The sequence below is a fragment of the Pristis pectinata genome, chromosome 20 (genome assembly GCF_009764475.1).
Source record: "Pristis pectinata isolate sPriPec2 chromosome 20, sPriPec2.1.pri, whole genome shotgun sequence".
NCBI classification, from domain to species: domain Eukaryota; kingdom Metazoa; phylum Chordata; class Chondrichthyes; order Rhinopristiformes; family Pristidae; genus Pristis; species Pristis pectinata.
Genome location: NC_067424.1, coordinates 2,149,812 through 2,172,624, shown reverse-complemented (window position 1 = coordinate 2,172,624; position 22,813 = coordinate 2,149,812). Strand labels below are relative to the sequence as shown.

Below are 22,813 nucleotides of genomic sequence, written 5' to 3'. Positions count from 1 at the left end.
AAGGGACGTGAGGTGCAACTACAGGCAGAGGGTGGTGCATCTAAGCAACGAGCTGCCAGAGAAAGTAATTGAGGCAGGTACAATAACAACACTTAAAAGACATTTGGATAAACGTCTGGATAGGAAGGGTTTGAAGGGATATGAACCAAACACGGGCAAATGGGACTAGTTTAGGTGGGCACCTTGGTCAGCATGGATGAGTTGGGCTGAAGGGCCTGTTCCCATGCTGTTTTACTCTATAACTCTGATATGATATGACACAGTCTGAAATAAAATTAGAAAGTAGAATCACTCAGCAGGCCAGGAATCAGCGGTCTACATCAGTACTGATGGCCCAAACATAATTGTCTTTGAGAAGGGGATGGCTCAGTGGAACAGCTCCAGCCACCCAGGTGCAGTCCTGACCTTGGGTGCTGTCTGTGTGGAGTGGCTACTTTCTCCCTGTGACGGAGTGGGTTTCCCCCTACACTCCAAAGACATGCGGGCTGTTAGGTTAATTGGCCGCTGTAAGTTGCTCCCAATGCACGTGGTGGTAGGAGGATCAGGAGGTGGTTAACGGGCATGTGAAAGAGCTTAGACTTGAGGGGAAGTATGTGGGAGAGTGGGAATGATGGGATTGCTCTGGTAGACAGCATCAACTTGATGGGCCAAATGTCCTTCCTTTAGGTCATCAGGAAATATTAACAATTGAGAAACAAGGCAATCATGCTCAGTTTACACCAATCCTCTGCTGATACTACAGCGGGAAATTGAGACAACCTAATTTTATCCTGTAAATAACTATTTCTTTATTTAAATGTGGAGGGTGGGTGTTGTTGGCAAGGCCAGAATTGATTGCCCATCCATGACTGAGCTTGAGAAGGTGATGGTGAGCTAGTGCAGGGGAGGTAGGGGAGATACTCTGACAGTGCTTGCAAACCTATTTCATTGACAAGTCCAGAACACTCCAGCACAATGTGTAATTTCACGGTCAGCATGACTTCCACTGTTGGATAAACTTCAATGGGATTTGAACATCTTAAAGTCATTGTGAGATATTTAGATTATTTAACTAGTAACATAATGAATGCACTACTGCAGCCAGTAATGTGCCCTGTACAATGCAGTTACAATGCATGAACAGACTGAGAAGAAAGATGATCATCTATTCTGCTGTCAGCATTACCAGAACTGATTTCCAGAAATTCATGCTCTGTGTACTCCTGTGATGGTCTTTCAAAATAGTCGGTTATTTATTAACAGAAATGTTTCCAAAACAAAGAAAAAAACTGACTACATAAAGAGCGAAGTTGTGATTTGAGTGAGGTGGATCAGTTTGTAAAACCCTCGCCTCGCCTCTCCGATACATTGGATCAGACGGTTATAAAGCAAGATGAAAGTCATCCTGAGTTATGGGATCATATTGTTGCTTCTCACTGGCTGTCACACAAATGACAGTAAGTATCAACTAATTCTCAGCGTAACCCATTTCTCTTGCCTGTACATTTTCTCCAGCTGCCTGTGTTCCACTCGCGGTGGTGGCTTTGGGAGAAGGTTGTTGATCCGAATTGTCAGCTGATAGCCTGAGACTTCTACACTCTCTCTTTATCCCTGCAGGTGATTCACCACTCTGCTCTTCACTGATAAACTCTGTCTGAGTCTTTTCCTTACACCAAATCCCATTGCAAGGTTGAAATTGAAGAATGGAACAAATGTATTCCTTAAAATGAATGTTTGTGTATATACTTTAATACATCGGACTGGTTTCATGGAATACTACATAAGTAGACATTGAAAGCATTTTTATTAAGCCAACCAAAGAATTGGGAAAACGGATTTTGTGTACGAATACCCAATGATTTCATTCCCAGCTGGTGGTCTCCAGGGAGATGGGCAGGTACAGTAGTGTAGCAGATAGCATAACGCTATTACAACGCCAGCGAGCCGGGTTCAATTCCAGCCACTGTCTGTAAGGAGTTTGTATGTTCTCCCCGTGTCTGCGTGGGTTTCCTCCGGGTGCTCCGGTTTCCTCCCACATTCCAAAGACATATGGGTTAGAAAGTTCTGGGGGAGGCACCACAACTTTTGTGACTATCACAACTCAATGTGTCGAAACATCAAGTCAAAGCAACCCTTATGATTCAGCAGGTTAACAATGTAAGAGGCAAATTTTATCTGTGCCCTCATCCACTAGAGGGCATTGATGACAACAAAAGGTTCTCACAGCACCTCAAAGCCTATCCACATGATATCACATTCGCCAAGAGAAGCAGGAGTCCTTCCAAGATACGTTAAGACTTATTCAGTTCTGATGAAAAGTCATGGACTAGAAAGTTAACTGTTTGTCTCCCCACAGATGCTGCCTGAACTGCCAAGTGTTTCTAGCATTTGATGTTAGTGTTTGTGGTTTACTGCCTTCTCCTATCCTCACATGGGAACTTCCCAAAACTACCCAACTCACACCTTGTCACAGGCTGGAACAAGCACTGGGTGCCAGATTCTCCATAGGACCGAACCTCACTGGTATCATTAGTGTGACCTGCAAGTTCAGTTCACCTACACCTGGATTGTTTCGTAGCAGGAGATAGCAATCCCTCTCAACCCCACTGACACAGCAGAAATCCACCCTGTACTGGACCCCACTGACACAGCAGAAATCCACCCTAGTACTAGGGGAACAAAGGTGTTGGCTTTCCAATGAACTATTAAATGTTAAACTCTCACAGGTGGATATAAAAGAGGCAAGAACTACTATATTGACCATTGTCTCCAGTGTCCCGGCCAATATTTATCCCTCAACAAATAAAAATAAAGATTATCTGATCATTATCAAGTTTGTGTTTGTGGAATCTTGCAATGTGCAAATTGGCCCCTATTTTCCCCACACTTCAACAGTGACTACACATCAAAGAGTGTTTCGGTATTTAGTTTACGATTGTAAAGGATCCCATATAACTGGAATCTGTTTCCCAATATAATGCAGCATAAAATTCATTGTGAGAAATCTCTGATACTTCGTAACTGAGTAGATTAAATCTGGGTATGTAGTGAGGATGTGGTTACTGGGATCTTTTTAAATTTTAAACTGTCTCCATTAACCAACGGTGAATAAGTAATTAGCTATTGGGTTTGTCATTTTATTTGCTCAGCCTTTCAAGGTTGTTGTTAACTAGCCTCAGAATAATATTTGAAGCTTCTATCACTTCAGATATTCTCTTGATATCTGGAGAGACCCCTCTAATGTCATGTGACATTTTACACAGTGGACTCATCATAGCCAGCGACAGTCTTGGCTTTTAACATGCTTTAAGGTTCTAGCATTTATACAACATCAATTTCAATTCAAGGACATAAACCATTTCAGAGCCAGTGGTGTGACTTCATGGCACAATTCCATCAGCAGACAGGAGCAGGATATTTAATACTGTGGATGTCTTATTGAGTATTTCTACAGAAATCTGCAGCCTTTCAGCTCCTGTCTCGGGCCCGCAGAGCTAACAGTTTTGGAGAGGAGATAAAAGCTGGGAATCTGGAACGAGAGTGCTCGGAAGAAACGTGCTCAAAGGAAGAAGCCCGAGAAATTTTTGAAGATGATACTAAAACAGTAAGGACAAAGTTTCAAGGTCCAGTTTAGCCCTTGTATTCCACTCTCAAGCCTGTCTCATTCATTCTCAGCTCAGAGAATTCCAAGTGTCAGAATAATGAGGGGTTGCAACATGGAAGTGGTTTATATTGTTTGCTGCAAGAGGTGATTGACATTGCTCAGCCTGGTGAGGTCACTGACGTCCCTGAGGCGCAGCCTGTGGGTAGTGGTAGAGGTGGCACTGACTGCCATGGGCACTTCCTTTTAATGTACTGGGACCTGGTTTTAGTTAGCTTCCTTCTCTGAGTCTCATTCATCTTGTGTCCATCCTTCAAAGTCATGGATCCTCCCACTGGTAGGCCCAATGTGGAGACGATGAGCTGGTCTCAGCAAGATCCAGAAGTGCATGAGTCATCCTCCAGTACTGCAGAGACCAAAGAAGTGTTGCATGGGTTGCCTCACTGTCTCAGGTGCTGGTTCACTATGTTGGCTCTTGACAAGCTGTATTGGGTGTGGAGCAACACACACAGAATGCTGGAGGAACTCAGCAGGTCAGGCAGCATCTGTGGAGAGGAATAAACATTTGAGGTTTTGGGTTGGAACCCTTCATCAGGATACACTGGGTGTAGAGGCAGCTTGCAGTCTCCCAGTGGTCTGTTTCCCCCCTGCCCCAGAAGGAAGCTGCCCAAACCCCCTAAATGTCTGTGCTGACACCACTGTTGGGGTCTGTAATTCGCACCTGCTTCAACTCTTTGTGAGTGGTGGGGGCAGTTGGAATGTGAAGACACAATGGTTCTGTACTCTGGAGCCCAATCTTAGATCTTTTTTTGGGTCTTGGTTAATTACCCTTTTGTTCAAAATTGCAACAGGCAGCTTCCCAATGATAATACCGGCTGGCTTCCCCCGTATATGATAGGACACAACCCTGATAATTGTGATGGGGTCAGGAAAGAGGTCACGTTGATCACCAGAGCAGCTGCTAGGCACATTTCCAATAAGAAAATGATAACATCTTTGTCCACCTGCACTGCACTTTCTCTGTAACTGTAACACCATATACTGCATTCTGTTTTGTTTCCTTTTGTACTACCTCGATGTACTGATGTATGGATTGATCTGTCTGGACGGCATGCAGACAAAAGTTTTTTACTGTATCTCAGTGCATGTGACAGTAACAAACCAATTACCAATCTTCATGGGAATGGGATTGAGCTGGAGCTTTACACAAGGAACCTGGTCGATGTTACCTATTGGTCTGTTCACATCAGGGTCGAGTTCAAGTGCCAGAGGGCACAGGGTTAAAATTTGGGTCAAAAGATATAGGGCGTGTGAGAAGTACTGGTTTACACGGAGCAGGGCTGATCTGAATCTGTGCCACGAGGATGATAGGGACAGGATCAATCAGAGCTTTCAACAGGGAACTGGATGGCACATGGGGGGGCGGGGGGTAATATGGTAATTGGTAATTTGGCAAATGGTTTATTATTTTCACATGTACCAGGATACAGCGAAAAACATTTGTTTGCATGCCACCCAGACAGATCATGCCACCCAGACAGACCATGCCATACATCAAGGTAGTACAAAAAGGAAAAAAACACAGAAAGCAGAATATAGTGTTACAGTTACAGAGAGAGTGCAGTTAGACAAATAAAGTGCAAGGGCCATTTCTGTGTTTGGAGATCAACTTTATTGTACAAGGTGTCCATTCAAGAGTCTGATAACAGAGGGATGGAAGCCCTTGAGTCTGGTGGTACGTCTTCTCAAGCTTTTATACCTTCTGCCCAATGGGGGCGGTAGAATAGAGAATGTCCGGGATGGGAGGGGTCCTTGTTGGCTGCTTTCCTAAAGCAGCTATGGCATGAAGCAGGGGAGTGCGAGGGACAGAGATTGCTGTACAAAACTCTAGCATGGCAACAGTGATCTGATGGTCTCTCTGTGCTGTGACAATTCTGATTCTATTGTCAGTTTAAAGCTCTCCCTTTAGTTGTGGGTACATCATCAACGTCACTCTCTGACGAGGTATGGCTGGGACTGAGCCGAGCGGGCTCAGGTTGCATTAGTGGTCGTTCCAATGAGGTGCAAGTGTATGTGCTCCGTATCAAAGAGGAAAGAGGTTTTTAAAATGCTATTTAATTCTAACCTGCAAATAACACAGAAATGCCAATCTAATAAAAGCAAAAGATGCCAGAAATCTAAAATAAAAATAGGAAATGCCAGATGAATACAAAGGGATCTTGGGGACCAAGTCCAGAGCTCCCTGAAAGTGGCTACACAGGTTGATAGTGTGGTAAAGAAGGCGTACGGCACGCTTGCCTTTATTAGTCGAGGTACTGAGTTCAAGAGTCCGGAAGTTATGTTGTAGCATCATAAAACTCTGGTTAGGCTGCATGTGGAATATTGCATTCAATTCTGGTCGCCCCATTATAGAAAAGATGTGGAGGCTTTGAAGAGGGTGCTTAAGAGGTTTATCAGTGGCTGTCTGGATTAGAGGGCATGTGCTATAAGGAGAGGTTGGACAAACTTGGGTTGTTTTCTCTGGACCGGTGAAGGCTGAGGGGAGATCTGATAGAAGTTTATAAGATTATGAGAGGCTTAGACAGAGTTGACATCTGGTATCTTTTTCCCAGAGCCAAAATGCCTAATACTAGAGGGCATCTATTTAAGGTGCAAGGGAGAAATTCAAAGGGGATGTGCGGAGCAAGTTTTTTTACACAGAGAGCGGTGGGTGCCTGGACTGCGCTGCCAGGGGTGGTGATGGAGGCAAATATGACAGAGAAGTTTAAGAGGCTGTTAGATAGGCACATGGATGTGCAGAGAATGGAGGAATATGGACATTTTGCAGGCAGAAGGGATTAGTTTAGTTAGGCATTTAGTTACTAGTTTAATTAGTTCGGCACAACAAGGTGGGCTGAAGGGCCTGTTCCTGATCTGTACTGTTCTGTGTTCTATGTACGAAGCAGTTCTGGTCATCAGCCTGAGATGGTGACTGTGTTCCTGCTTCCAAAGATGTTGCCTGATCAGCTGAGAATTTCCAGCATTTTCTGTTTTTATTCCAATCTACAAAGTTCGGTGACTAAGCAACGAATACTGTCCTGATCAGATATTTAACTAGGACCGATCATTTGTTGGCTACATTAATGTCATTCTCTTTTCTCTCTTTAAGGAACTATTCTGGGAAGTATACACAGGTATGTGTTCTCCAACTATCATCTACCAAAGCTGCTGGAACTTTCACTTAAAAGAATGCAAACGGGCAACTTTTCTTTCATGCATTTATTTTAAACTAAAGAAAGATTTAAGATTATCAAGGGTAATAAAGGTCACATCATACAGAATGCTGGAAGGACTCAGTGGGTCAAGCAGCATCTGTGGAGGCAGAAGGTGCGAGTCGATGTTTTGGATCGAGACCCTGCATCAGGACTGGGAGGGAAGAGGAAAGGGTGCCAGTGTTTAGCAGCACTGAGTGGAGCGGCGATAGGTGGAGCCAGATGGGGAGGGGATGGTGGGGGGAGAGGTGAACAAAGGGAGTGGGCAGCTGCGTGTGTGTGGGAGGAGAACACCGGGGGTGTGGGTTACCTGGAATCGGAAAGTTCAATATCTAGGTACCCAGGTGGAACATGAGATGTTGTCCTTCCAATTGTCATTTGCCCTGTCTTTAGCAATGGAAAAGCTCACGGTCCGGTCGATGTGGGAGTGGGAAAGGGAGTTAAAATGACACGCAACTGGAAGCTCAGGATGGCCGTTGTGGGTACAGTGTATGTGCTCTGCAAAATGGTGCCTCATCTACGCTTGGTTTCACCAATGTAGAGGAGGCCTTATCATGAGCACCGAATGCAGTCGACCAGGTGGAGGAGGAGCTGGTGAACCTCTGCCTCAGCTGGAAGGGCTGTTAGGTCCCTGGATGGCAGTGGGATGAGTATTACACCTCCTTTGATTGCAGGGTAAAGCACAAGGGACAGGGAGGGGTGGGTGTGAAGGGACGAGCAGCCCAAGTAGTCCCAAAGAGATTGTGATCCCTGCAGAAAGATGGGGAGAGGGGAAGATGTGCGTGGTGGTGGGATCATGTTGGAGTTGGTGGAAGTGACAGATGATGTGTTGGATGGGGAGGCCAGTGGGGTGAAAGGGAGGACCAAGGGATGGGGGAGAAGTTTGTTCCAGATGTTGTTCCAGATCCCAACATCTGCAGTTTCCTTTGTCTTCATAGGTCGTATCATTCCAGACAGAAATGTACACTGACTAGCAATTGTACAACTCCAATAAAACAAAAGACCAGGAAAGTAAGGACTCAGGGAGAAGTGGTAAATTGCACTTGATTGGAAAAAGCAAAGGGTAATGATCAATGGGAGCTTTAGTGACTGGCGGGTTGTATGCAGTGGGTTTCTGCAGGGGTTAGTCCCAGATCCTTTATGTTTGTGACATATATTATTGAATTGGACTTAATGCAGTGTTCCAATGACACCAAAACTGGCAGTGTGGTTGGTTGGAAGTGAGAAAGAAAGCTCTAGACACCAACACAATGTCCATGGACGGGCTAGGTGAGCACAGAACTGAAGAGGTGTGAGGTAAATCATCTGGGGTGTGCACACCAGGCACGGGAATACACCAAGGAATGTACAGAGGGATCTTGGGGTCCAAGTCCATAGCGCTCTGAAAGCGGCCACACAAGTAGTTAGGGCGGTAAAGAAGGCGTATGGCATGCTTGTCTTCACTAGTCGAGGCACTGAGTTCAAGAGTCAGGAAGTTATGTTGCAGCTTTATAAAACTCTGGTTAGGTTACATCTGGAGTATTGCATTCAATTCTGGTCACCTCATGATTGAAATGATGTGGAGGCTTTGGAGGGTGCAGAAGAAGTTTACCAGGATGCTGCCTGGAGTTGAGAATAACTGCTACGAGGAGAGGTTGGACAAACTTGAATTGTCTTCTCTGGAGCGTCAGAGGCTGAGGGGAGACTGGATAGAAGTTTATAAAATTATGAGAAGCATAGTTAAGGATAGACAGTCAGGGTCTTTTTCCCAGGGTCAAAATATCTAATACAAGAGGTCATGCATTTAAGGTGAATGGGGGAAAGTTTAAAGCAGATGTGCGGGGCAAGTTTTTTTACACAGAGAGTGGTGGATGCCTGGAACGCACTGCCAGGGGCAGTGGTGGAGGCAGATACGATAGTGGTGTTTATAAGGCATTTAGACAGGCACATGAACAGGCAAGGAATGGAGGATATAAACCACATGCAGGCAGATAGGATTAGTTTAAGTTGGCATCATTGTTGACACAGACATCGTGGGCTGAAGGGCCTGTTCCTGTGCTCTGTTCTTCCATGTTCTATGGTCTAATATCTGATAATGTCACACATTTTAATCCTCTTAAGTGACAAGGTTCAAAATGGAATATGTGCATGAAGATTAAGGAATGATGGACTCTTAGTTAGAATTGCTCAGATCAGGGGAAAGATTTCAATCCATTCAGATTGACTCGATGCTGGGAATATTTTGCTTCCCTTACTGCCACGAAGAATAAAACCCCTCCAATTTCATTTTCTATTCCTAGCTGAGCCTAAATGTAATTCAACCACCTGCCTAAATAATGGGATCTGTCGGACTACCTACAGTGGATCATATTGTAAATGTCCCGGAGGATTTAATGGAACCTTCTGTGAAACAGGTCAGAGAATTTTCATTCTCAATTGATGAATTCTGACTGAACAGGTTACAGAGCAGCAATATCCTGAACAGAACTGTCAAGGGGCTGCTGACAGGAGTTATGGCATCTGTGAGGGACAAGGTGGCCTCAAATACCCTGACTTGAATGGTTTCACTGTATTTTGAAAAGGCAGTTGGACAGGTACATGGATAGGAAAGGTTCAGAGAAGTTTATGGGCCAAACGCTGGCAAATGGGACTGGCTTAGATGGGTATCTTGGTCGGCATGGACCAGTTGGGCCGAAGGGCCTGTTTCTGTGCTGTATAACTCTATGACTCTATTCCGGTATTGCTTGCTTCCTCAGCAGGGTCCTGGTTCCGAGTTGGTGACGGGTGGAGTTGGACTAAACAAGGGGTTTGCTGTGCAGATTCTTGGCACTGGTGCCCGTTGTCTGCTGGTGCTGGAACTGGATTGTGTAAATGTCAGAAGAAGGGGGAGCAGGGATCTGGAAAATAAGGGGCTGGACTTGCCTGAACCACATCCTGCTTCAGATCACCTGACATGATAAACCTCATTCAAGTCTTCAGGGACCACTGTACTCCCACTTGGCTTCCTCCTTGCTGTTAGTCATAGAGTACCATAGCACAGAAACAGGTTCTTTGGCCCATCTTCACCCTCTGAGTGAAGAAGTTCCCCCTCAGATTCCCCTTAAATATTTCACCTTTCACCCTATGCCTATGACCTCTAGTTCTAGTCTCACCCAACCTGAGGGCATTCATCCTATCTAAACCCTTCATAATTTTGTATACCTCTATAATATCTCCCCTCATTCTCTTGCGCTCCAGGGAATAAAGTCCTAACCTATTCAAGCTTTCCCTGTAACTCAGGTCCTCAAGTCCTGGCAACATCCGTGTAAATTTTCTCTGCACTCTTTCAAGCTGATTGATATCCTTCCTGTAGGTAGGTGACCAGAACTGCACACAATACTCCAAATTCGGCCTCACCAACGTCTTGTACAACTTCAACATAACATCCCAACTCCTGTACTCAATGCCCTGATTTATGAAGGCCAAAGTGCCAAAAGCTCTCTTTACGACCCTATCTACCTGTGAAGCCACTTTCAAGGAACTATGGATCTGTGTTCCCAGGTCCCTTTGTTCTACTGCACACCTCAGAGCCCTACCATTCACTGTGTAAGTCTTACCCTGGTTTGTCCTCCCAAAGTGCAGCACCTCACACATGTCTGCATTAAATTCCACCTGCCATTTCCCATCCACCCGGGTCACTCTCTCTTCTCCCCTCTCCCAACAGGCAGAAGATACAGGAGCCTGAGGGCACGTACCGCCAGGCTCACGGACAGCTTCTATACCACTGTGATAAGACTATTGAACGGCTCCCTTATACAATGAGATGGACTCTTGGCTTCACAATCTACCTTGTTATGACCTTGCACCTTATCGTCTACCTGCAATGCACTTCCCTGTAGCTGTGACACTTTACACTGTATTCTGTTATTGTTTTTACCCAGTACTACCTCAATGCACTGTGTAATGAATTGATCTGTACCAATGGTATGCAAGACAAGTTTTTCATGGTACCTCGGTACAAGTGACAATAATAAACTGATACCAATACCCATTTTATTAGCTGGTCAAGGTCAGGCTGCAAGCTTTGATAGCCTTCCTCGCTGTCCACTATGCCCCCAATCTTGGTGTCACCTGCAAATTTGCTGATCCAGTTTACCACATTATCATCTAAATCATTAATATAGATGATAAGCAACAACAGACCCAGCACCGATCCCTGCGGCACACCACTAGTCACAGGCCTCCAGTCAGAGAGGCACCCATCTACTACCACTCTCTGGCTTCTCCCGCTAAGCCAACGGTGAATCCAATTGGCTACTTCATCCTGAATGCCAAGTGACTTAACCTTCTGGACCAGCCTCCCATGCGGGACTTTGTCAAAGGCCTTGCTAAAGTCCATGTAGACCATGACCACTGCCTTTCCCTCATCGACCTCCTTGGTAATCTCCTTGAAGAACTCTCTAAGGTTGGTTAGACATGAATTCCCACACACAAAGCCATGTTGACTATCCCTAATCAGGAACAGTCTAGCCAAATACTTATATATCCTGTTCCTTTGAATATCTTCCAATAATTGACCTATGACTAACGTCAGACTCACCAGCCTGTAATTTCCTGGCTTATTCTTAGAGCCTTCCTTGAACAACATCAGCTATCCTCCAGTCCTTCGGCACCTCACTCGTGGCTAAGGATGTTTCAAATATCTCTGCCAGAGTCCCTGCAATTTCTGCACTAACCTCCCAGAAGGTCTGAGGGAACACCTCGTCAGGCCCTGGGGATTTATCCACCTTCATTTGCCTCAAGACATCAAGCACCTCGTCTTCCGTAATGCAGATGCGGTCCATGACCTCACTACTCTTTTGCCTATGGTCTCTATGTCCATCTCCAGAGTAAATATGGATGCAAAAAAATTCATTTAAGATCTCCCCATCTCTTTCGGCTCCACACATAGATGACCACGTTGATCTTCAAGAGGACCAATTTTGTCCCTTGCTACCCTTTGGGATTCTATTTCACCTTGTCTGCCAAAGCAACCTCATGTCCTGTTTTTACCCTCCTGATTTCTCTCTTAAGTGTTCTCTTGCATTTCTTATACTCAAGTGCCTCATTTGATCCTAACTGCCTGTACTTGATATGTACCTCCTTTTTCTTTACCAGAGCCTCAATATCCCTTGATAACCAAGTTTCCCTAAACCTGTTAGCCTTGCCTTTTATTCTAAAAGAAACATACAGATTCTGTACTCTCAGTATTTCACTTTTGAAAGCCTCCCACTTACCAAGCATCTCTTGGCCGGAAAACAGCCTATCCCAATCCACGCCTGCCAGATCCCTTCTGATGCCATCAAAATTGGCCTTACTCCAATTTAGAATCTCAACCCGAGCACCAATCCTATCCTTCTCCATAATTATCTTGAAACCAATGGAATTATGATCACTAGATCCATAGTGTTCTCCTACACACACTTCTGTCACCTGCCCTGTTTCATTCCCTAAGAAGAGATACAGTATCGCGATCTCTCTAATTGGGACCTCTGCATATTGATTGAGGAAACTTTCCTGAACACATTGACAAACTTGATCCCATCCAATCCCGTTACAATATGGGAGTCCCAGTCAATATGTGGAAAGTTAAAATTACCTACTTTCACAACTTTGTTTTTCTTGCAACTGTCTGCTAGCTCTCTACAAGTTTGTTCCTCTAAATCCCGCTGACTATTGGGAGGTCTATAATATAGTCCCATTAATGTGGTCGTCCCTTTCTTATTCCTCACTCCACCCAAATTGCCCCAGTAGATGAGCCGTCCAGTATGTCCTCTCTGAGCACTGCTGTGAGATTTTCCCTGAGGAGTAATGCCCACCCCTCCCCCTTCAATACCTCCCTCCCTAAAATTCTCTGAGACCTGAGACCATCTGAAATAATGGTGTCCTGACACAATAATGGTAATGACTAACCTATCCCCTTAGCAGAGTTGTCTACAACCATAGAGAGAAGATGATAAGGGGTAGGAGAGGGGATCTGAGGAGAGGGGGGTTGGACTCTGGAATGCACTGCCTGAGGGGGTGGAGGAGGCAGGGACTCTCACAGCATTTAAGAAGTATTTAGATGACCATTACCAGGTCACTGTGAATTGTGAGCAGTTTTGGGCCCCATACCTAGGGAAAGATGTGATGGCCCTGGAGAGGGTCCAGAGGAGGTTCACAAGAATGATTCCAGGAATGAAAAGCTTAACGTATGAGGAGCGTTTGATGGCTCTGGGTCTCTACTTTATCAAAGTTCAGAAGGATGAGGGGATATCTCATTGAAACTTGCCGAACATTGAAAGGCCTAGATATAGTGGACATGGAGAGGATGCTTCCGTCAGTAAGAGAGTCTAGGATCTGAGGACACAGCCTCAGAATAAAGGGACATCCCTTTAAAACTGAAATGAGGAGGAATTTCTTAAGCCAGAGGGTGGTGAATCTTTGGAACTCATTGCCACAGAGGGCAGTGGACGCCAAGTCACTGGGTGTATTTAAGGCAGAGATTGACAGGTTCTTGATTGGTAAGTGGGTTAAGGGTTATGGGGAGAAGGTGGGAGAATGGGGTTAAGAAAAAAATCAGCCATGATGGAATGGTGGAGCAGACTCGATGGGCCGAATGGCCTAATTCTGCTCCTCTATCTTATGGTCTTATGATGATGATATAAGACTATGGACTGAGTGCTGGAAAATGGGATTAGTGCAGGCAAATTCTCAATGGTGGGCATGGACCCGAGGGGCTGAAGGTCCCCCCTCCAACCTACTGAATCTGTGACTAATTCTCATTCACCCCTTACCCCGTGCTCACTGACCTACACCGTTCTGGTTCACCTTGAAATTTCCATCCCTGTTTTTTTATCTCACATGCAACATTTTGTTTCATGGAGTGTGCATGTTGGGAGCAAGGCTGGGATTTATTGCCCATGAGGGCTGGCTTAGTGGCAGGACTAGTAGGGCTGTTGCATCACAGCTCCAGGCACTCGGGTTCAATACTGACTTCCAGTGCTGTTCACATCGAGTTTGCATGTTTCCCTGTGATGTTATTGTTCCAGATATCAATGAGTGTGACCTCATGGACCCATGCCCACCAGGAACAACTTGTGTGGATGGAATCAACAAGTTCACCTGCATTTGTCCAGCTGAAGGGTGCACTCCAAGATCGGTACCAGACAGCGAAGGATTCCTTCTAGATTTTGATTCATTCTAGATTTTGAATAAATATTTTCAATTAAGTGTGGAGATGAGCTTGAATCGGTAAAACCAAACAGTGATGCAGGCTCTCGACCCGAAACGTCGACCATCCCTTTGTCTCCACAGATGCTGCCTGACCCGCCAAGTTCCTCCAGCAGTCTTGTTGTTGCTCCAGATTCCAGCATCTGCAGTCCCTCGTGTCTCTAAAATCAATCATTGTCTATGTTCACCTATCTCTTCAAGTTCTGCTGATTAGACTGGATTCTATGAAACCCAGTGATCAGTAGTTGTTTGACATATGAATTGGTTCTTATGCAATGACTTTAAAAAATAGTTCCAAAATGTTACCCTTTAAAGCAACACACTGCAGATTTTGCAATAGAACCAGTATCAAGACTTCTTGCATAAAAGTAAAATACTACAGATGCTGGAAATGTGAAGTAAGGAAAAGAGAAAATGCTGTAAACATTCTGCAGATCAGGCAGCACCTGTAAGAACAGAAAGAATGCAAAATATCAGGTTGATGACTTTTCATTCTGATGAAAGTTCATTAATCTGAAATGTGGGGCCAGATCTTGCTGCCCTGCACCTGTCCGTGCCCTCTGTGCCTGTACTTACCACTGAACGTGCTGTTCAAGAAATGCGACACCATCTCCTGTGACACAGAGTCTGAGGCATGCCCCAAATCTGTCAATAATCCTGGAGCTTCTATGTTTGAGAGCACACGCTGAATTCCCAGAATTGCCACCACTTAACATGGAACATAGAACAGTACAGCACAGGAACAGGCCCTTTGGCCCACCATGTCTGTGCCGAACACAATGCTGAACTAAACTAAATCTCTTCTGCCTGCACATGATCTATATCCCTCCATTCCCTGCATATTCATGTGTCTGACAGCTTCCTAAACACCACTATCGTATCTGCCTCCACTGCCTCCCCTGGCAGCCCGTTCCAGGCACCCACCACTCTCTGTGTAAAAAAAATTTGCCCCGCACATCTCCTTTAAACTTTCATCCTCTCACCTTAAAACTATGCCCTTGAGTATTTGACATTTCTGTGCCACCAGAGTGCCAATTTAAAGGATTATGTGCTGTTCAGGACCACTATCAGCCCATTAATCCTCCCTCCACAGATGCTCCCAAACCATCTGAGAACTTTCAATGAGTTTTGTTTTAATTTCATCAGAATTCTAAATGTGTAGCATGGTAATGTGGAATCTTTGCTCACTTTATATTTTACTATTGTTGATTTAAGTAATGTAAGGTTTCCTTTAAAATCAACCACAATGCAATGAAGCTTTTCTGGAAATATTATCAACTACTTATTGCACCTTTATTGTACTCCACATCCATAATTTTGTCTACCCCAGATGAAGAGTGTGACAATCCAAATTATTCTGGTGTGCTTAAATAAATCTTGTTTTGTTTCCAATCAAACATATTTTCAGTTCTATTCACAAGCTTGGGGAAAAGCATGGTTTAGCAGCAGGAGGTCACTCAGCTCCTCCAACACACCCTGCCTGACAATGGGCACATCTAAGTGAGCAGCACAATGGCACAGCTGGTAGGACCACTGCCTCACAGTGTCCGAGTTCTGGGTTCAATCCTAACCCTGGGTGCTGTTTGTGTGGCATTTGCACGTTCTCCCTGTGACTGTGTGAGATTCCTGTGGGTGCTCCAGTTTCCTCTCACACCCCAAAGATGTGCAGCTAGGTTAGTTGGCCTCTGTAAATTGCCTCTGGTGTAGGGGTTAGTGATAGGATCTGGGAGAGGAGGTCGAGTCAATGAGAATGTGGGGAGAATAAAAAATGGGAATAATGTAGGATTAATGTAAATGGGTGTTTGATGGTCAGCACAGACTCAGGGGCCAAAGGCCCTGTTGGCATGCTGTATCTCTCTAAAACCTGATGACTGAAGAGATACCAAGAATCTGCACAAACAAGTCCAGAAGGTTAAGGCACATGGGATCCGAGGCAAGTGGCTAATTGGATCCAAATTGAGCTTGGTGACAGGAGGCAGAGAATGGTGGTCGAAGCACGAAATAAGCTGCTGGAGGAACTCAGCGGGTCAGGCAGCATCTGTGGAGGGTAATGGACTGTCGACGTTTTGGGTTGAGACCCTTCATCTGGACTGGTGGAAGGATGCTTTTCTGATTGGGAAGTCTATGACCTGGGATCAGTGCTGGGACCTTTGCTGCTTGTGATATATATTAACGACTTGGATGTGAGTGTAGGAGGAATAATTAGTAAGTTTACAGATGACATGGAAGTTGGTTGTGATGTGGATAAGGAGGAAGGTTGTCCAGGGATACAGCAGGATTTAGGTCAGATGGAAAGTTGGGCGGATCAATGGCAGATGGAATTTAATTCTGACAATTGTGAGGTGATATATTTTGGGAATTCAAATACAGGCTTCTCCGGATTATGAACAGGTTCCGTTTATCCATGTCGATTTTGTCCATAAACTGGAAAATACACAAAAATACACTTGATATGGTAACAATACCTCCACAGTGTAATGAATAGTGTTCACGAGGACAAACTAACCCAAACATTTATTTGCAACACTCACAAAATGCTGGAGGAACTCAGCAGGTCAGGCAGCATCTATGGAGGGAAACAAACAGTTGACATTTCAGGTCGAGATCGTCCATCAGGACTGGAAAGGAAGGGGGCAGAAGCCAGAATAAGAAGATTGGGGAAGGAGCACAGTGTGGCAGGTGATAGGTCAGTCCAGGTGAGAGGGGGAATGTAGGTGGACAGGGGAGGAGGGATGAAAGGGAGTAATATAAGAAACTGAGAGGTGATAGGTAGAAGAGGCAAAGGGCTGAAGAAGGAATCCGGTAGGAGAGGGCAGTGGACCATGGAAAAAAGGGAAGGAGGTGGGGAATAGATGGGCAGGTCAGAAGGGCAGGGGAGGGGAAAGGGGTGAGGGGGAAGGGGTGGGGTTACTAGAAGTTGGAGAAATCAATGTTGAGGCCATCAGGTTGGAGACTCCCAAGGCAGAATATTCCTCCAACCTGCATCTGGCTTCAACGTGGCAGTAGGGGAGGCCGTGGATAGACATGTTAGTGTGGCGGTGAGATGTGCAATTGAAGTGGGTGGCCACCGGGAGATCCTTGCTTTTGCGGCAGACAGAGCGAAGGTGCTTGACGAAGCGGTCACCCAATCTGCGTCGGGTCTCACCGATGTAGAGGAGGCCGCACCGGGAGCACCGGATGCAATAAATGACACCCTCAGATTCACAGGTGAAGCAGTGCCTCATCTGGAAGGGCTGTTTAGGGCCCTGAATGGTGGTGAGGGAGGAGGTGTAGGGACAGGTGTAGCACTTTGCACTGTTGCAGGGATAAGTGCCGGGAGGCTCATCAGTGGTGAGGGACATTTATTCATTGTCTTCCCCTGCCTCATTACAGTGTTACAGAACCAGGATGTTGCATGCTTAATGGCTGGTTTCAATGGGCTGGAAGTATCGGTGGATATCGCATTGTTTAATAGAGTATTGTTGCACAAGTATCAATAGAAATGACTGGACCAAAAACAAGCTGTTGGGGGAGAACTGCTTCCTCCAGCAACCCTCTGCTCTAGATTCCACTATCTGCACTCTCCTGTGTCTTCAACAGAAGACATTACTCATCAGTTTCCAAAGCAACTCTGAAGTGGCCTCTCAAGGTGAAACTAGAGAAATAAAGGACTGCAGATGCTGGAATCTAGACCAAAAAAGCAACAAGATGCTGGAGGAACTCAGCAGGCCGGGCAGCATCCGTGGAGAAAAGCAGGCAGTCAACGTTTCAGGTCAGGACCCTTCTCCAGGACTGAAGATAGGAAAAGGGGAAGCCCAATATATAGGAGGGAAACGCAGAGCAGTGATAGGTGGACAAAGAGGGGAGGTGGGGTGGGCACAGGGTGGTGATAGGTAGATGCAGGTAAGAGATAGTGATGGGCAGGTGCGGGGGAGGAGGAGAGAGCAGATCCACCGGGGGATGGGTCAAAGGTGAGGAAAGAAAGGGGGAAAAGGTAGATAACAGATAGGTTGGAAAGGGAAGAGAAGCATGGTGGGTGGGGGGGGGGGGGGGTGGGAGTTACTTAAAGTGGGAGAATTCAATGTTCGTGCCGTTAGGCTGCAAGGTTCCAAGATGGAAAATGAGGTTCTGTTCCTCTAGTTTGTGTTTGGCACGCCGCCCCCCCCCCGCTCCCCTCCCTCACCCTTTCCCCCTCATCCTCCCCCCTACCCCTCTCTCACCCCACTCCCCCTCCCTCACTCCTCCCTCCCTGCTCCCCCCTCTCCCCCCCTCCACCTTTCTTCCCTCCCCCTCCCTCCCCATCCCCCTCTCCCTCCCCCTCCCTCCCCCAGCCCCCTCTCCCCCTCCCTCCCTCCCCCCAGCCCCCTCTCCCCCTCCCTCCCTCCCCCAGCCCCCTCTCCCCCTCCCTCCCCCCAGCCCCCTCTCCCCCTCCCTCCCTCCCCCCAGCCCCCTCTCCCCCTCCCTCCCTCCCCCAGCCCCCTCTCCCCCTCCCTCCCTCCCCCAGCCCCCTCTCCCCCTCCCTCCCCCCCAGCCCCCTCTCCCCCTCCCTCCCCCCAGCCCCCTCTCCCCCTCCCTCCCTCCCTCCCTCCCTCCCCCCAGCCCCCTCTCCCCCTCCCTCCCTCCCCCCAGCCCCCTCTCCCCCTCCCTCTCCCCCCTCCCTCTCCCCCTCCCTCTCCCCCTCCCCCTCCCCTCCCCTCCCGTTGTTTGCCAGCACAACGGGCGCTGGCTGCTTTCACTGCGAACACCAGCCCGTGTGACCGGAGGTGGGGGGGGGGGGGGGGGGGCGGCTCCGGGTCTTCGCGCGAACCCGCGGGCGGAGCCGATGTGTTCAGGCGGGAGACCGCGGCCAATGGGAAGGCGGGAAATGCCGGCGTCCAATGAGGCGCGGTGGGCGGAGCCTCAGGCGGCAGCAGCCCCGCCCCCTCCGGGCCTCCCCACAATGCCCCGCGGCCGCCCCGTTCCCCCAGCGCCGGTAAACGGGTGAGTTCTCCGTTACCTCGGGCTGGCGGCGGCCGCGGAGACCGGGCTCCCCCCGCCCCTCGGCCCGGGGTCTGGCGGGCCGTCCCCGCACCCACTGCACCGCCGGGCAGCGGCCGCCGTGACGAACTGGCGATTGGGGGCGGTTTACCTTCCCTGAAGTGTTACCGCGCTCCCCCGGCCCCCCCCCCCCCGGGCCCCGGTCCCCGTCTCCCCCGGGCCCGTCTCCCCCGGCCCCCCCCCCGGGCCCCGGTCCCCGTCTCCCCCGGCCCCCCCTCCCCCGGCCCCCCCCCGGGCCCCGGCCCCCCCCCCGGGCCCCGGCCCCCCCCCCGGGCCCCCGTCCCCGCGTCCCCCGGCCCCCCCCCCCCGGGCCCCGGTCCCCGTCTCCCCCGGCCCCCCCCCGGGCCCCGGTCCCCGTCTCCCCCGGCCCCCCCCCGGGCCCCGGTCCCCGTCTCCCCCGGCCCCCCCCGGGCCCCGGTCCCCGTCTCCCCCGGCCCCCCCCCGGTCCCCGTCTCCCCCGGCCCCCCCCCGGGCCCCGGTCCCCGTCTCCCCCGGCCCCCCCCCCCAGGGCCCCGGTCCCCCCCCCCCCCCGGGCCCGTCTCCCCCGGTCCCCCCCCCCAGGGCCCCGGTCCCCCCCCCCCCCCGGGCCCGTCTCCCCGGTCTCCCCCCCCCCCCCCGGGCCCGTCTCCCCCGGTCTCCCCCCCCCCCCCCCGGGCCCGTCTCCCCCGGTCCCCCCCCCCCCCCCCCGGGCCCGTCTCCCCCGGTCCGTCCCCTCCCCCGGGCCCCGGTCCCTCCCCTCCCCCGGTGTTTCCCCTGGGCCCCTCCCCCAGGCGGTTATCCTGGTGGACGTGGTGGGTCAGGTAACCTCGCCCTGTGGTGCTGCAGCCACACACCAGGAGCTGACCCCAGCAGAGTGAATGGGTGGTGGCACATCGGATGCAGGAGCTGGCACGCCTGGTCCGGGAGTCCGGGCTGTGGAGCATTGGGTCACGCCGCTGTGGACAGACCCTTCAACACTGGCCTCTGGTCTGAGCTTCCAGCCAGCAGTGCGACCCTGTGCCAGATACTGGGATTGGGAAGGAAGGTTGGGATACTACAGGGAAAGGTGGCATGGCATGTCAGGAGAAAACTTAATTGAACTTCAGATTTCTATGCAAATTTACAGGAAATATTTTCCAATATTGTGGACTGAAGGGCTTATTCCTGTGCTGTACTGTTCTCACTGCTTCTTTCTGCTATTACTAAATAGATTTGAAGGAGTTGACACTCCAACAATATGCTTTTCCCAAAAACAATTGCATTAGTTTATTAGCTGTGAAAAGCATTTATGACATTTATACTCTGTATCTATGGCTATGACAATAAACTTGAACATTGTTGACATTAGTATTGGTTTATTATTGTCATGTGTACTGAGATGCAGTGAAGAGCTTTTGGCTGCCATCCAGACAGATCATTCCATACGTAGCACATTGAGGTGGTCAAAAGAAAGCAGGATGCAGAATATAGTGTAGCAGCTACAGAAAAAATACAGTGTAGGTAAACAAATAAAGTGCAAAGGCCATGACGAGGTAGATTGGGAGATCAAGTTCATCTTTAACATACACAGGAATTGTATAAAGTTCAGACATTAGTTCCACTTTTGAGACCATTCATTTAATCACTCTCTATAACCACTGCATTAGATATTTTTGCAGAAAAATGAATTAAATATCTCCTTAATATTTCCTGTCAGTTGAATGGATTATTTTTCCTTGGTCTACTTGTGTCTCTCTTGTATTTTAGAGTGTTTGTTACCACAATGGAGGCTGCACAGAAAGAGCAACTGATCTTCATGACACAGAAGTCTTTAAGGCTGAACCGAAAGAAACGTTTTTCAGAATCACGGTGCCTGCAGCTCCTTGCTGAAGTCCTAACTGTAGATCTGGGGTTAAAGCCTGCTTTCTTGTTTGATTATTGTTCATCAAACGCAGAACAGATCCAGAAATTTGTTCAGGAGCTATGGAAAATGGGATTTCTCTCTGAAAATTTGCACATCCTCAGCATACAAGACAATATCTTAATAATAAATTTAAACAGAACCATCAGACACTTGGAAAGAGCACTGCAAGAAAATGGTGTTCAAGTCATTGATGTTTCTGTGTATAGAGATGACCCACAACTAGCTGAGCTGTGGGTGACAAATCAAGTCAAGGCCCATTTGGACATTATTTGGAAGCACTTAAAATCCCAGGTAATTCAGACCGGGAAGAGCAAATCAGGTTTTGTTACTGCCAGTGAGATTTTTTCTTCAGAGTGGAACCTCTGTACAGTGTTTGGGTTTCTCCTTGGGTTCCCTGTTTCATACTGGTTTGATTTTAGCAAGAGCTTTGAGAATTGTTTAAGCATGACTGAGCTTCGGGCTTTCTCTTTCTCAGCTTTTTGTCCCAGAATTACTAAAAACCTCAAGTATCAAATGTACTCATTCAGTGTCCCAGAAATCCTTTTCTTGGACTTGCAGAGCACCATAGAGACTTGGCAGAGGGATCTGCAGTCGGACTTTAACCTGCAGTCAACATTCTCTGATCTCTGCATTTCCACAGAGGCAGTCTGTCTGCCTGGGATTACGTTATAAATAGTCTGCACATCAACACTTGCCTTTAACACAATAAAAACTGCATCGCAGAGCACAAAGAAAATGACACGTAATGAGATATTAAGGTTAATGGTCATAGAAGGAAAGAGAGATGGACAGGCTTGGGAAGTGAATTCCTGAGTTTAGGATCTTGGCAACTAGAGAGAAGGCTGCCAATGACAGAGCAATTTAGGCATATTCAAGAGGTTGAAATTGGAAGAATGTCAAGGCGTTTATTGCCCATCGTGAGTTCCCTGATCGGAGAGGCAGTGGGTCTCGTTGGACCCCAGTATTTCCTTTCTTTCCATTTCCAGCGGTCTCCTGGAAGAACACCAGCTGAATCCATTCACTATTTCCAGCGGATTCATGGAAAGATGCAAAGCCTCTTCAGCTCTTCTCTGCAGTCATGTAGGCTGGTGTTTTCACTGCAGTGTGATATTTACAATGTAATCTCTAAGTTAAACATTATTTACAATAAAAGGAACCTATTCCAGGTTATCACAGCACCCATTGTGCTGGCAAACAATAATTTTGTGGTTGTTTAGGTGGTAACTGCCTATTAAGAAAGTAAAGGTAGCAGAGTAGATACTGCCAAAGTTGCAAAGATTTAATGTAAAGCAAGTTAAAACAGTGGTGATGACAATAACTCCTGTGTGCCGCTTTTCTTACATACTGACGTAACACAGTGGCACACCTAGGAGAGCTGCTGCCTCACAGCTCCAGTTACCCAGGTTCTCTGTGTGGAGTTTGCATGCCCTGTCTGAGACTTCATGGGTGTTCTGGTTTCTCACATGTCTCAAAGATGTGCAAGTTGATTGGTTAATTTGTCAGGTAAATTATCCCTGGTGTGTGGGTGAATGGTAAAGTTTGCAGGGAGTTGGGAATGTGGGGAGAATAGAATGGGATTAGTGTAGGTGTGTGTTGGTCAGTGTGGACCTCATTGCTGTATGATTATGACTTTGATTTGAGTAGGACACCACAGTCAGCTGTGACTTCCACATAATCAGGATGTTGACAGGAGAAAGTGTCTGCAGGATAGGTTACTTCAGGCTTTTACAGAACAAAGTGAAAGTTTAAAGGATGCATAATATTGACATAATAGAGATGCAGAAGAAATGTTGCCACTGAGAGCAAATCAGAAATTCTTATCATGTAAATTCACTTTGCTATGTTTGTGGTAAAATATATAAAACTATTGAAAAT

The 22,813-nt window shown here is 47.7% G+C and overlaps 2 protein-coding genes across 3 annotated transcripts; both read left to right on the top strand.

The window, feature by feature from the left end:
- The first annotated feature begins 1,288 nt into the window (after positions 1-1,288).
- Positions 1,289-15,437, top strand: LOC127580718 (coagulation factor X-like). Of its 2 annotated transcripts, none has more exons than XM_052034491.1 (5): positions 1,289-1,436; positions 3,434-3,583; positions 6,729-6,753; positions 9,111-9,224; positions 13,860-15,437. In XM_052034491.1, the coding sequence occupies exons 1-5, from the start codon at positions 1,392-1,394 to the stop codon at positions 14,012-14,014; spliced, it is 489 nt and encodes a 162-aa protein (XP_051890451.1). In that variant the 5' UTR covers positions 1,289-1,391; the 3' UTR covers positions 14,015-15,437. The 2 variants fall into 2 exon arrangements, with proteins under 2 accessions (XP_051890451.1, XP_051890450.1); XM_052034490.1 differs by having other exon boundaries at positions 3,423-3,583.
- A 3,544-nt stretch (positions 15,438-18,981) lies between these two features.
- On the top strand, positions 18,982-22,614 carry c20h1orf74 (chromosome 20 C1orf74 homolog). The gene is made up of 2 exons (XM_052034864.1): positions 18,982-18,999; positions 20,782-22,614. The coding sequence occupies exon 2, from the start codon at positions 20,798-20,800 to the stop codon at positions 21,608-21,610; it is 813 nt and encodes a 270-aa protein (XP_051890824.1). The 5' UTR covers positions 18,982-18,999; positions 20,782-20,797; the 3' UTR covers positions 21,611-22,614.
- The last annotated feature ends 199 nt before the right edge of the window (positions 22,615-22,813 follow it).